This window comes from Hemiscyllium ocellatum, chromosome 18, assembly GCF_020745735.1.
Source record: "Hemiscyllium ocellatum isolate sHemOce1 chromosome 18, sHemOce1.pat.X.cur, whole genome shotgun sequence".
Classification (NCBI taxonomy): domain Eukaryota; kingdom Metazoa; phylum Chordata; class Chondrichthyes; order Orectolobiformes; family Hemiscylliidae; genus Hemiscyllium; species Hemiscyllium ocellatum.
In genome coordinates, this window is record NC_083418.1 from 36,665,626 (window position 1) to 36,680,941 (window position 15,316).

General features: G+C 40.0%; 1 protein-coding gene across 4 annotated transcripts in view; it reads left to right on the forward strand.

Annotated features, from left to right (window-relative positions):
• LOC132824418 (cytosolic 5'-nucleotidase 1A-like) overlaps positions 1-15,316 on the forward strand; it is a 112,696-nt gene that overhangs the window by 50,109 nt on the left and 47,271 nt on the right. For all 4 annotated transcript variants that reach the window (XM_060838865.1, XM_060838867.1, XM_060838868.1 and 1 more), the window contains exon 2: positions 12,976-13,039. In XM_060838865.1, coding sequence (XP_060694848.1) covers positions 12,976-13,039 — 64 coding nt within the window. The remainder of the gene's footprint in view (positions 1-12,975; positions 13,040-15,316) is intronic.

Genomic DNA, 15,316 nt, shown 5'->3' on the forward strand with positions numbered 1-15,316 from the left:
TGTTATGAATACCTGGGGTCCAAGCATTGACCAACTGTAGTACCCCACAAGTCCTGGCTGTCACACAGAAAAAGACTTGTTTATTCTTACTGTTTCCTATCTGCCAATCAATTCTCTACCCATATCAGTACACTACTGCCAATCACACATTCTTAATTTTACATGCCAATCTCTGATATGAAACCTTATTGAAAACCTTGTAAATGCCTAAGTGAACCGCACCTAATGGCGACCCCTTATCAATTCTATCAGTTAGATCTTCTCAAAGTTCCGGTAGGTTTATTGCACAAGATTTTCCTTTCATAAACCCATACTGACTGTCCAAACCTGTGACTATTTTACAAGTGTTCTGCTATTATGATATTTTATAATTGACTTGAATATTTTCCTTGCTGCCAATGTCAGACTACAATTTCCTGCATGCTCCCTATTTTTATTTATTTAAAATAAACCATCTTCCTATCCAATTGGCCTTACATCCAATTAGAAATGCTGATTAGTTATTCTTGAGACCACAACTCTGTTCTATTATGAATGTAAATGGACTGTTCTAAGTGCAGCTATATACAATCTAATATCTTCAACACCTTCCTTGAATATTGGAGACTACCTGTCCAACCACTGTATGCTCAGATACTGTTGTCATTGCCAATGACAAAACTACCCGTGCCGTTCTTAAATCTGGATTTTATTATTCCAGGGTTTTTGATGATGATACGTTTATGGATGTTAGAAGATAAAAGGCTGATCAGGGTCATTTTTGGAATAGTCAAATCTCGAACTAACAAAATATACGAATGAGTGTCGAAGCAGAAGATGAGTTGAGGCAATGGTAGAGGTCAGATGATGTTAGTACAATGGAAGTAAGTAATCTTAGCGCTGATATGTTAGTGGATGCTCATGTGGAATTAATTATCATGCCAAGGTTATGAACAGACCAGTTCGTCGTCAGACAATCATCAAAAAGTAGAATAGGGTCAGTGCTTAGGGCATGGCTTTTGTACTGGAGCAAAAGACAGTGTTACCTGTCTTTCCAATATGTAGTTGATACCCTCACATGGAACTGTCTTGGTATTTATTTAAAGTAGCTCTAAAATGGTCTGGTGCATGGAGTAGTTTACACTAACAAAGCAGTCTTTGTTAGTTTAACCAAGTTAGAATGGAGTTAATGGTAGATTTAAAGCTTGATTGGGATACTTGATGTAGAATGAACTCACGCCACCAACTTCTTAAATCAATAAAGAAACTTCAGCCACCAAAAGCACAAAAAAGGATGGGACACAGGATTGAAATCTTAAAAATCAAGCTGATCTCTTTAAACCACGAGATTGGCACTCGAGATTCAAGCGTTGAATAGGATTCCTGTTAAAAGTGAGGGGCTTAAAATACAAAATTGCAAACCAATTTTATAATATTAGGTTCAGAATTGGATGGGTAACATACTGTCTGACAGCATAACCAAGACCTACAATGTCCCTAACTTTGAACTCCATGAGAGGTATGATTCAGCCCATACCAATTAGAGTTTTGAAGCGAGGTAATCTATATAACTGCTGGTTTTTAAAACCACAATCTAAAAGCTTCATGGCTATTTTTACTGGAACCAGCTTTTTATTATCTCCAAATCAAAGGTAATGCTTTTGCCCATTAGCCTATTTGTTTGGAAATAGCATATCTCAACAACCAACAGACTGATTTCACAAAACACATTGGGACTATCCCAAGGAAATTATTATTTTTTAGTAATGGAATATTTTAAAGGATCTGTAAATTATGGGAGATAGGGCAAGTTATTGCTTGACTGAGAATATTGTGGGCTGTCTCAGTTGCTGTGGTGCAATTTGTTACAGTGGTAAACAGAATCATTGGAGCAGCTTACTGGATATAAAATGGCCTGAAGCTTCCTCTAAGGTGGAAGCTCTTAATAAAAATATACGTTTTTTTCAGCTTTCTGGATGTAGAAAATCAATCAGATGGGTAAAGTCTTAAGGGAGAATTGCATTATGTTGAGCTAACAATGTCAGGGTAGTAACCCGTTTTCTTGTTTTCAAAATTTTAAAACCAATTTCAAACTCATAGATTGTCATGGTGAGATATGAACTTATGTTCTCTGAATTTTATGTACCTTTGATCATGAAACTGTTGTTAATTTTTGGGAAAAACACCTGATCTGATTCATTAATAACCATTCGGGGAGTGAACTACCTTTAGCTGATCTGATTTAATTGTGCTTTAGATGTGGTTGACCTTTAACTGTCCTCCAGGCAATTAGGCATGGGCAATAAATGCTGGCCTAGCCAGCAAAGCTCAGATCCCATGAATGATTTTTTTAAAAAAGAGAAATAATTTTGAGTTCCAAAGAAAATCAATTGAACTAGGGATGTTAACTCTGTGAAATCATTGTTGGACATGTATTGGTGTGGATAGGAGTTCAGCTAGTTGAAGGCAGTTTCAAAGAAATGAATCATGGAGGAAAACCTTTGGGAAATTGCTCATTTATTTCAAAGGCACAGAGGGATTGAGCAAGCCAAGCAGTGGTATCATTAACCAAATGCTAAGTCCAAAAATCTGACTGAAGAAATTTAAAAGAAGAAGAGTTGATCTTGGAGTTAATATTACATCTTGGGCGTTGGGTTGCCATTTGACCCTAGATGCACAGAAATTCTGTGGCACAGATTTATTTATCAATTTATTCAGTTATGTCATATTATCTTGACTTTGCACCAATTCCAGTGGAGCTCCTGGGATTTTACAGATGTTAATTTTGACAATTGTTAATATTATGCTAAAGATAAATGCTGTCATGACACGAGAATTTGGATGATCTTCACACATCACAGAACAGTTACAACACAAAAGCAAGTCATTTGACCCATTATATCTGTGCTGGCTGTCCACGTGAGCAACTTTTCCAGTGTCTTTTCCCTATGATGATGCCTTTTCTGACAGTAATCCAGTTCCCCTCAAAGAGTGTTTTTCTCCATGTTTCCATTGCTTCTTTTGTCAATTATCTTGAATCTGTGTCCTCTCATTCCCCGTCCTTCCACCAGTCAGAACAATTCTTTTCCTTACTTACTCTGTACAGCCTCTATTGTCACAAATACTCAATGAGTAAAGTGAAAAGATTATAAGTTGCCAATTGCACCACCAACTTAGGTACAATAGTACCTAGGCACAGCTTGTTTTGTTAAAAGGTCTTAGACAATACAGAAATAAAATGTCCATTATTATAGAAAGGAGTTCAGTACAGCAGACCACATTAGTACGTAGTTTCCAATCCACACCAAGCGCTGACACCACACTGCACCAGCAACAACCTTGCCGGGAGGCCGCTACGCCACGCCAGGAGGCCCCTATGGTAGGAGGCTGGGAGGTTGCCATGCTGAGGGGCTGTTGTAGGAGGCCGCAGTGCCAGGCAAGGAGGATGCTACACCACAGTAGGAGGCCCCAATGATAGGAGGCTGCAAGGTTGCCATGCCACCCCAGGTCCTGCCAGAGGAGCCTAGAAGGTCGCCATGCCTTGCTGGGGGTCTGCTGCAGGAGGCCACTGCACCAGGCCAGGAGGAAGCCATGCCATGCCATGTCAGGACGCCACTGCACCAGGCCAGGAATTGTCACTCACCGGATGCAGGGGATCATTGCTCAGTGGAGGCCGGGAATAGTCTTCAGAGGCTGGGAATCATTGCTGGCCAGAGACAGAGGATCAATGCTTGCTGGAGAGCAGGGATCATCGCTTCTTGTCGAAGGTTGCCAGAGGCCGGGAGTTGAAGGGGAGAGAAAATGGAGGAAAAAGTGTGACCTGCAGATGCTGGAGAGCAGAGCTGAAAATGTGTTGCTGGAAAAGCACAGCAGGTCAGGCAGCATCCAAAGAGCAAGGGAATCAACGTTTCGGGCATGAGCCCTTCTTCAGGAAACAGGAGAAAATGGAGGAAAAAGAAACACTGGGAGCAAGTAAAAGAGGAGAAAAAAAGAAGAGGAGCAGGTGGAGCTGATGAGCTCCAACTGGACCGTCCTACTCCGCTGCCATCATATACCCATCAGGTGAGAGTGTGGCCCACCAAATTTTTCCATCCACCCCTCAGATTACTATTCTGAGTACAGTCAAGTGGAGCTGACCTTCAATCAGAGACTCCTCCTCTCAAGGATAAATAACTAGTCTGTGATTAGAAGAGGAGTGAGCAGTGTGAAGGTCAGCGGCTTCACTCAGCCCAGGGCCTGAAGACTGACGCTAGTGAATCACAATGAGATGTGAACACAAAACTCTTCCACTTGTACAGTTGCCATTTTTAAAGGAGTCAAGATGACAGAGTGGGTTGGGAAAGGGTCAAAACGAATGAGTTGTAGGCAGCATGACTTGGATCAGGTGGAGTGTCTGGGAAGTAATCATTTTCTCAGTACTCTTGCATTGTCTTGAACTTCTATGATATTATCTCCAAACCTCCCAGCCCTAGGAGTAAGTGTTTGCACCGACCAATTTGGGGTAGCCACCTAAATTAATCTTCTCAGAAAAGTGGGAGAAAGTGAGGACTGCATATGTTGGCGATCAGAGTCGAGAGTGTGGTGCCAGAAAAGCACAGCAGGTCAGGCAGCATCCAAGGAACAGGAGAATCGACGTTTCGAGCATAAGCCCATCATCATTCCTGAAAACGTTGATTCTCCTGCTCCTTGGATACTGCCTGACCTGCTGTGCTATTCCAGCATGAAACTTCTCAGAAAAGCATACATTATTTTGCTATTATCAAAACAACAAAAATTTTTTATCAACTTATTTTACTGAACATTTCTCAATGGCCCCATGAGTAAGATAAAAATGGAAAGGTTGTACCTCTGGGAATAAGATTGAATAAGCAAGGTTTGACCTAACATCCTCGCTCTTGTATTCTATGACCCTATTTATAAAGCCTAAGGATTGTATGCTTTAACCATGATTTTAATCGCTCCTGCCATCTTCAATGATTTATGGATCTATGCACCCAAGTTTCTGTGTGTCCCTCCACCCACTTTAGATTCATGCAGTTTTTTTGTAATGTCTCTCGAAGTAATTACCATTATTCTCGTCTGCTTGCTGTAAGACACTCTGCTGATACTAGTCTAAGTTTAGATCAGAGTGGTTCTGGAAAAACACAGCAGGTCAGGCAGCATCTGAGAAGCAGGAAAATTGACGTTTCGGGCAAAAGCCTTTCATCAGGAATAGCAGGAATAGTCTATTCTTGATGAAGGGCTTTTGCCTGAAACGTCGATTTTCCTGCACCTCGGATGCTGCCTGACCTGCTGTGCTTTTCCAGCACCACTCTGATCTAAACTCTAGTTTCCAGCATCTGCAGTTCTCACTTTTGCCTAGTTGATACTAGTTTAAGACACATCAGCTCACTTAAAACATACATATGGTTCTCAATCCAAACAGCTTTTTAACTATTTTGTAATGATCAATATATTAGGTCTATCCTGTTCCTAGACTGGAAGATTTCACATTACTGACACTACAATTGAAATATAGTGTCCTGATATAAATTTAATTTTTCTCTTCAGTCTAAACCAAGCCTTCAAAAAAACATTTTTATTTAGCTACCATTTTTATTTAGTTTCCATTTTGCTGAACTCCTCTTCCAATCATGAGAGAGAGATCTGTGTGTATTATATTATATACATAACACGCACACATTAAATATATGTATTTATATATGTAAAAAATTTCTAAAAATCTGTAGGAGTGGGTGGAGTGTGATAAGGGGGTGAGAAAAGCTATAATTTAATATTGGAACCCAGTTGACAACATCTATTTATTTCTTGTGGTTTATCATATTTGCTGTTCTATTGCTTCCAGCCATCTGGCACACTATATTTATTTCAATTCAGCTGTCCAGGCAGATTCAATGAATGAATGAAACTTGATTTTAGTAGAAGGATTCACAAATTATATATTCCCCCCCACCTCCCCAATCCTGCAGAACATTTCCTGGCAGACTAGATTTATATATATTACAATTTAAAAATAAACTCCAAACTTTGATTCGTCTGAACTAGAGTTTAGTCCAAGACTGCCTAAGAGGCCATCAGACTGTTACTGAACAGATTTCTTTTCTTTGTTGCACTACATTTTTAAAGTGCTGTTGAGCTTGAAGCAACTTATTTTCATTCGCTAACCTTATTCTACAATTTTCTCCTTCACAACAATACAGATTCCACATTTGGTGAACTGACATCAGCTGTTTTTCAGTGCCTCACCAAGCTTGTTGTTCATGATGGGCAAAAATTAGAATGTGGGTCTCAGCTACCTCAGTATCCGTTCAGTACAAGTTTACAGAAGAAGTCGTGAAAGCAGATAAGAAGTGGGAGTGATAGCTGTTTTTTTTTCCCTCTTTCTAGTCTAGCGGTACTGGATTTAAAAGATTTTTGTATGAAAGGATAAACAGTGAAGATAAGAAATCTCTGATTGCATGCTCTTTAAGAAGACTGAGAACCAGCTTTTTATAACTATTTGATCTCTTGATAATTTAAAGCTTCTTCTCTAAAGTTGCCATGAGGCACTTATTTTAAGTTCACAGAAGCAGTTAGTGTGGAAGCAGTTATTCACTTTGTTGGGTTGAATTTAAATATTTCTATTTACAGCTAGGCATGGAGTGAATCTATGTGTTTATGTGGTTTCAGTCTTGTAATTTAGAATAGTGAAGGGCTTTATTCTTGATGTTGGTTGTTCCAGTTGCTTTGGACCAATATATATATACACCTCACTTCTGGCATGAATCTTGTGAGCCTGCAGTTCGAGTAGATTGACTTGGTTATAGATTGGATAGCTGCACTGTGGAAATACTCCCTCACTCCTTTAAAATTCTGTAAGTACCTCCAGATTGTATAATCAATTATCAATCAAGTGTTTGATTAAAGTAATTTTATTAGACCCCTTGTGAAACATCAGCATTGTGTAATTACTGAGAACTGAATTTGATTTAAGCAACTGACTTCTACTTTAAGTTTGGAGTATTGAGTGCATAGTGGGGAGCTAAAAGCCTTTAAGGTTTGATCAGAGAAGTATGTTATCAGAATCTGGGCACTCTGTACAATACAATAAAGCAAATCTGTTGCTAGATCTCAATACTCTGAAGATTTGAAATAATTACTTTATTGTTTGGTTGGCGAACTGTGGAGCTTGAATTCGTGAGTGGCTCGTTGGCTACAGAACCGAACAAAACTTGAATCAGTGAGTGTGTTATTGAGGTTCAGGATTATCTGAGATTTGAATTACATTGTTGGATCATTCTTATGCATATTAGTACATTGCTGGGTCTGTGAATCCCTTGCAGCATAAGGTTTGAGTGTTTTATTGGAAACTGTTTTTTGAAACTGAACTGCTAAAATCCAGGATCTTTTGGAATTTGACAGAGGGTGGTATTGATGGTTGTGAGGTTAAACTGGTGAGAGCATGTTCACGTATAGATCTCCTCTCAGAGTTTGAAGTATTCTATCTCTTATTGAGATTTCTGAACTTTTGATTTTTATCTTCTGCATGTCTTGGTAGAAATCTTGTAGATGGCGAAGTTCCCATATACTGTAACTGCTGCCTTTGTTCTTCTAGATAGTAGAGGCAGTGAGCTTAGAAGGTGTTGCTTAGAGCCTTGGTGAATTTCTGTTGTGCATCTTGTAGATGGTGCACACCACTACTACTAGTAGTAGAACAGCTGAGGATCCTGGGACTGTATTCATTGGAGTTTAGAAGATTAAGGGGAGATTTAATAGAAACTTACAAGGTAATACATGGCTTGGAAAGGTTGGACGCTAGGAAATTGTTTCCGTTAGGCGAGGAGACTAGGACCCGTGGACACAGTCTTAAAATTAGAGGGGGTCAATTCAGAACAGAAATGTGGAGACATTTCTTCAGCCAGAGAGTGGTGGGCCTGTGGAATTCATTGCCGCAGAGCGCAGTGGAGGCCGGGACGCTAAATGTCTTCAAGGCAGAGATTGATAAATTCTTGATGTCACAAGGAATTAAGGGCTACAGGGAGAATGCTGGTAAGTGGAGTTGAAATACCCATTTGAAATACCGCCATGATTGAATGACGGAGTGGACTCGATGGGCCAAATGGCCTTACTTCCATCACTATGTCTTATGGTCTTACTACTACTACTACTACTACTACTACTACAACTACAACTACTACTACTACGACAACAACACACTGAATGTTTATCAAGTTGACTGCTTTCTCCTGAATGGTGTCTGGTTTCTTGAGTTGGAGCTGCACTCATCCAGGCAGACGGCGTGTACTCCATTACACTCTGACTTATGCCTTGGAGAAGGAGGACAGGATTTGATGGCTCAGGAGATGAGTTACTCGCTGCAAGATTCCTAGCCTCTGGTAGCTGTAATACTCCTATGGCTAATCCACTTTAGTTTCTTATCAATTGTACCCCCAGGATGTTGATAGTGTGTTGATGGTGATACCATTGAATTTTAAGGGCAATGGTTAGATTCGCTCTTGTTTGAGATAGTCATTGCCTGACATCTGTGTGATACAAATGTTACTTGCCACTTATGAGCCCAACTCTGGATATTGTCCAGATCTTGGTGCATTTGGACATGGACTGCTTCAATATTTGAGGAATTGTGAATGGTGTTGAACGTTGTATGGTCTTAAGCAAGCATGCTCACTTCTGACCTTATGATGGAGGGAAAGTCATTGATGAAGCATCTGAAGATGATTAGGTCTAGAACACTACTCTGAGGAACTCCTGTCAAGATGTCTTGGAGTTGACATGACTGACCAACAACTGCATACATCTTCCTCTAAGTTTAGCATGACTGCAACTAAGCAGAGAGTTTGCCTCCTGATTCCCATTGGCTCCAAATTTGCTAGAGTTCCTGATGCCAGTCAATTGAATGCACCCTTGAAGTCAAGGGCAATCATACTTACCTTACCTGAGGAATCAAGGCACCTACATCAATGACAGAAGTCATACATAATAAAATAATGTTTAATAATGATAAAGTTCATCACAGTTCAGTTAACGGCTCCTGGGCTCGGGGTAAACTGGTTAAGGAACGACAGAATACCCAAAGGTGCAGCATTGCAACTGCCATGCCAGGCCGTAGGAATACTGGGCCAGAATCCTCTGCTAAGAAGACAGCCATGCCAGATTATGATATCACTCCTGGATGAGACTGGACCACTGGGGCTTCCGCATGAGGGTGAGACCGCCGTGCCGTACCTTTCTTTTCCTTCAGGCACCAAGGCCTAGCTGTGGACCTGGAAGCTCGGCCTAGCCTGTGAATCTGGACTGAGGGAGTCAGCCTGGGACCTGTTCCTCGCTCACCGGGCGACCCCATGCTGGGTGGGAGTCATGTCCAGATTATTTTGGCATTGCTGCTGCTGCTGCCATCAGAGGCTGCCTCCTTCACCCACCACTCTCCAGGCCTAAAAAAGAAAAACAAAAGAGCAAAAGTTTAAAAAAAAGAGAAAGAAAGCTGACGGGAGCAGATCAGGCTCAGCACCACCATCTTCAAAGAAACATTGAGAATGGAAACGTGTCTGGATCTTCCTACTCTGAGTCATTTAAATTGTCTACCACTATTTACGACTGGATGGGGCCAGACTACAAAACTAAGGTCTGATCTGTTGGCTGTGGAAGGGTTTTATGGAACTTCCGTGAAAAGTTAATTGCTGTCCGTTCCATTCTACCAATCCTTTTAATTTTTTGCTGTGTTAATTATTGCTGGCTAACATGTGCTGCAAATGAACTATTGCAAGTGTCAAAGCTCATTACTTAATATTTACACCATTGTAAAATGTAAACTTTATTTCTTTTTCCTTTTATTTTCTTTATCTTCTCTTAGTATCACATTTCTTTTTCTCTCAATATTGCTTTCTCGGCATTAAATTTAGCATTGAATTCACCCACTCAAATTTATACTTTGAGTCATAGAATCCTTATAATGTAGGAACAAGCCATTCGGTCTATCGAGTCTGAATCGACCCTCCAAAGACCCACCCATCCCCAGAACCCCACATTTACCGTGACTAATTTCTTAGCTTGTACATCCCTGGACTCTCTGGGCAATTTAGCATGGCCAATCCACCTAGCCTGAACATCTTTGGACTGTGGGAGAACACCGAAGCACCTGGTGGAAACCCACACAAACACTGGGAGAATGTGGGATCTCCACACAGACAGTCACCCAAGGCCAGAATTGAACCTAGGTCTCTGATAGTTGAGGCAGCAATGCTCACCACTGAGGCACCGTGACACCCAACCACTTTGTGCTGTCCATTTCAAAATCCTTCACTTATTAGCACTGTTCACTCTGAATTTTCTCATCATCAGCACACATTCAGCAACTTAGCAATCCAAAAAACAAATGTGCAAGTGTAAGTCTAGCTAATCACAGTTGCTGTTTAAAGCATTTGTACAGAAAATTATGATAAGTAATATATTTACACTTCATATTTAATTGTTAATCACCCTTTTAAATCTGAGAAGCACTTCAGTAAAATTAAGAAGGTACAGTAATAAAGCAAGCAATGCCATTCAGTCTCTTGAGGCCCTTGCACGCATTGATGGTAGAAATCTGCATAACACGTACATCAATTGGAACAAATTTAATTTTGTGAAACTATCCCAAACCACACCCTGTGCCAAATTAAACAAAAATTATTTTTATGGTATAAACTCTGGGTGGCACCTGTTTGTTGTAAATATGCAATAGTTGACCTTTGAGAATACATGGCTGAAGCAAGTATCAACTTGTTCTTCACTTCAACTGCCAGAGTAGTTATTCAATCCCTTTAATCTGCTCCTCCATTCAATTAGCTCATGTCTGATTTGCACCTCAACCTTGCTTTTTTTTTATTCATTCATCTGATGGGTGTATTTGTTGCCTGTCCCTAAACACCTTGGAGAAGGTGAACTGCCTTCCAGAACCACCCTCACCTTGGTGTGTGCAGACACCCACAGTGCTGTTGAGTACAGACTTAATTTAGGAAGATAAGATATTTAGCTGTCTTTGCTAAATCACACAAACTCAATATCACAGTTTTGAAAGCTTCAGTTGTATCATAATATGGATTGTGATGGAGTGGGTTTCCAGGTTCCTACAACCCTTTGTCAAACAAAAAAAAGTACTTTCTGATTCTGCTCCAGAATGGCCTAATTCAATTCAAAGATTATGTTCCATATTCTTGATCACCCCATCAGCAGAAATAGCTCACTGCATCAAACCATCAAATCTTTTTGACATTTGAAACATCATGATCAGGTCATCCCTCAGCCCTTTTGTACTAATTCCTTTCCTATAATGTTTAGATTACATAAGAAGTAAGTATAGTCATTTTAATTCTGAGGAATTGTGGGAGTTTATGCTCATGGAATAGTAAAAGCAAACAGCTGATGAGTGAGTAGTACTCAGTGCAGAATAGAATATGGGTAATAGAGATTTGAATGACCTGAATTTCAATAAGTGGAGAATGGAAACCCTGCCATGCAAGACTTCAGTGTCACCGTACTGGATCTGTGCAATATGTTTTAAACTTGCAGTGATGTTATCAAAGTTGAAAGTGAGGGCCCATGGTGTTCGAGGTGAGCTACTGGCATGGACTGAGGATTGACTGTCTGACAGAAGGCAGAGTAGGGATAAAAGGATCTTTTTCGGAATGGCAGCTGGTGACAAGTGGTGTCCCACAGGGTTCAGTGCTGGGGCCCCCGCTGTTCACTTTATATATAAATGATCTGGATGAAGAGACTGGGGGCATTCAGACAAAGTTCGCCAATGATGCAAAATTAGGTGGACAGGCAGGTAGTCCTGAGGAGGTGGGGAGGCTACAGAAAGATTTAGACAGTTTAGGAGAATGGTACAAGAAATGGCTGATGAAATTCAATGTGAGCGGATGTGAGGTCTTGCACTTTGGAAAAAAGAACACTATTCTATTCTATAAACGGTGAGAAAATATATAAAACCAAAGTACAAAGGGATCTGGGAGTGCTAGTCCAGGATTCTCTAAAGGATGACTTACAGGTTGAGACAGTGGTTAAGAACGCAAATGTAATTTTGTCATTTATTTCAAGAGGGTTGCAATATAAAAGCAGTGATGTGCTACTGAGACTTTATAAAGCTCTGGTTATGCCCCATATGGAATACTGTGTCCAGTTTTGGGCCCCATACCTCAGGAAGGACACATTGGCACTGGAGCGTGTCCAGCGGAGATTCACACGGATGATCCCTGGAATGGTAGGCCTAACATACAATGAACAGCTGAGGATCCTGGGATTGTATTCGTTAGAGTTCAGAAGGTTGAGGGGAGATCTTGTAGAAACTGACAAGATAATGCATGGCTTAGAAAGGGTAGACGCTGGGAAATTGTTTCCGTCAGGCGGGGATACTAGGATTCGAGGGCACAGACTTAGAATTAGAAGGAGTTAATTTAAAATGGAAATGAGGAGACATTTCTTCGGTCAGAGAGTGGTGGACCTGTGGAATTCACTGCCACAGAGTGCAGTGGAGGTTGGGATGTTAAATGTCTTCAAGGCAGAGATTGATAAATTCTTAATCTCGCAAGGAATTAAGGGATACGGGGAGGGTGTGGGTAAGTGGCATTGAAATGCCCATCAGCCATGATTGAATGGCGGAATGGACTCAGTGGGCCGAATGGCCTTGCTTCCACTCCTATTTCTTATGGTCTTATGGTTTTATGGTCTGTGACTACTAGAGAGAGCCACTAAAAGGCAGGCAGTCACAATTCTTGTCTTGCTCTTCCTAACCTAACGGTGCTGAAACCAAGTGTCATTTGCTTCCTACCTCTGGCTGAGACCAACTGATAGCACAGATCGAAAATCAGTACTGCAATCGTCCTGGCTTGTGTGACTTAACAACTCATAAGTGAATTGTTGATCTCTAGTCCAGCACAGTGTGTGTGGCATGATGCCTATGATACAGAACATGTAATGATTGATCTTCTCATTCTAATGATAGGGATCTTCTTGTTCCAGATTTGACTGTGTACTGAAGATGGAGAGCACATTTGAAGTTATCCTAAATACTCAGTTGAAACAGGTAAATATATAGAGAGTTTATGATTGCAACATAACAGCAGACCGATATCAACAGACAACAGCAGGCTCACGTGCGACAAGTGTCATATGGGGTTCACTGTTACCATGTATTTTTTAAATGGTTTTTTTTGCAATTATGGGGTTTTTAAGAATATCATTTTGGGACTGTAGTTTTAAATTGAAGGTAAATGAAAGAGGTTATATAACCTATTCTGCAACCTGCTGCTCACTTTGTTTCAGTTGTTTTACTGAGAAGAAGGGAACCTAACATTTGATGATCATGGCTGGACTTTGAATATCTCACTGTATCAGAAAGGTGTTGCAACTTTAAGGGGAGTCACATTTTCCCAAAGAATGTGGAAAAACCTGCAAGGTTTACAATCTACAATCTTAGTCTGTCATTATCTCTGATATTTATTTTTAACTTCCTCCCCTTTCCTCGGCTGAAGAAACAAACACTTGCTGCTGTACCTTTCCATTGGTGCTGGCTTCGCTCAGTGTTGTCTCCAGGTTCATACTCCTCCAAATGCTGCAATTCTGTTCCTGTGCGGATGATGGTTTATACGTTGAGACCAGTGGAATACTGTCAAAATGCTTATTCATACTTGTGCATGTTTTCTGATAGACAAGCAATTAGGTAGTCAGTGAAACATGGACTGCAATGCACAAAGCTCATTGCCAGTTTCAGTTTAGATATGTTGTTACGAGCCTTGGGATTAAAGTACATACCATCCTTGGTAGCAAGCTTTCACTACGTAACTTTAAATGTTGCAGTAAAGCACATTCCAACATGAGCACAGGGACCAGAAATAGCTTTTAACTTATCTGAACTGACCTTTTATGCATGTTGCTTATTTATTTCATTTGTTTGCTTGTATATTTCCATTTATTTAGTTTGAATTTTCAAGCTGTATGCTGGCATTAAAAACATCTTTCCTAACATAGGTTGTTTTAATTTCTGGATATTAGCACACACTTCTCTCATTTCAGTACAGAACAAAATGGGAAATACCTGATTTTGAACTGTACCACAGTAGCAATATCATTGATGTTTTATTACGTTATTGGCATATTTCTGCTCTCGCCTTGAATCCAGATCTCGAAGTTATTAGTTCGTTACATAATAAGTGCAAGAAAGTACCAGATACATTTAAATAAATGCATAGTGAAAGGTCAGAGAAAAGTGTAGGCAGCATAAAAATAACCCAACTAAATGCATTGGCACTGTTGATACAGCAAGGGTAATGTTTCTGCCCAATATGTAGGCCTGGTTAGTATTGTTAGTCAATTTAATCATAATCCATGCTGATCTAGACTTCAGCTAGCAGTCATACATACTTTATTTTTTATCAAGATTAAAAGCTAAAATTCCAACTAGCCTTTCTGCTGTCAAGCACAGATAAGTTGATTGCTCGCTCTATACGGAGTTAATTATCAATGATCCAAAATTCTAATTTATCTTAGTGTTATGATTGAACCTAATGTTATTCCTGGACAAGTCAGATCCTAAATTAAAATATGGTTAGATTGATTCTATTTTCTATGTTTTGGTTTTAACAATGTGGTCTGTCATTGAAGCTTAAACACAATGTTGCAGATTTGTTTTCAACAATAAATCAGAAGTTTCCTATGTAGAAGAAATTAAGATGAAATAGAATCAATCAAAATATTTACCTATAATGCACATTTAAAGATTTTGAAGCTCGGAATAAAAATATAATTCCCTTAATTCCAAAAGTGTCACTTTACAATACTCAACAGAGAGTATTCTATCACTATACTCTATCACCTGTCTATAAAGGGTTAGTCACCTCGGTTGGCTAGATGGCTTGTTTGTGATGGAGAGTGATGCCAACAGTGTGCGTTGAATTCCTGCACCATAAAGTACTTCCCTTCACAACCTTTACTTTGCCTGAGGGGTGGTGACTCTCAAGTTAAACCACATCAGTTGTGTCTCTGTATATAAAAAGTAGGAAGCCCTATGATCTGGTCAGCCCCATTGTCTGCGCCCTTACCTTGTGGAACTTAATTTCGATACGATTTTGGTCTCTAGGAGCTGATAGGCTATTCTTGGAGCCCCCATATAAACTTTCTCAGCTTCAAGTAAGCCATTTAAGTTTTTAACTTAACACTTCTGGTTGAAACTTTACTAAACTCCTTACACTGAGATAACATATTTCTTAACAATTCTAACTCCTTTTCTGAGCAGAATCTCCTTTAGGAGAAATTAAGGACCGCAGATGCTGGGGAATCAGAGCTTAAAAATGTGTTGCTGAAA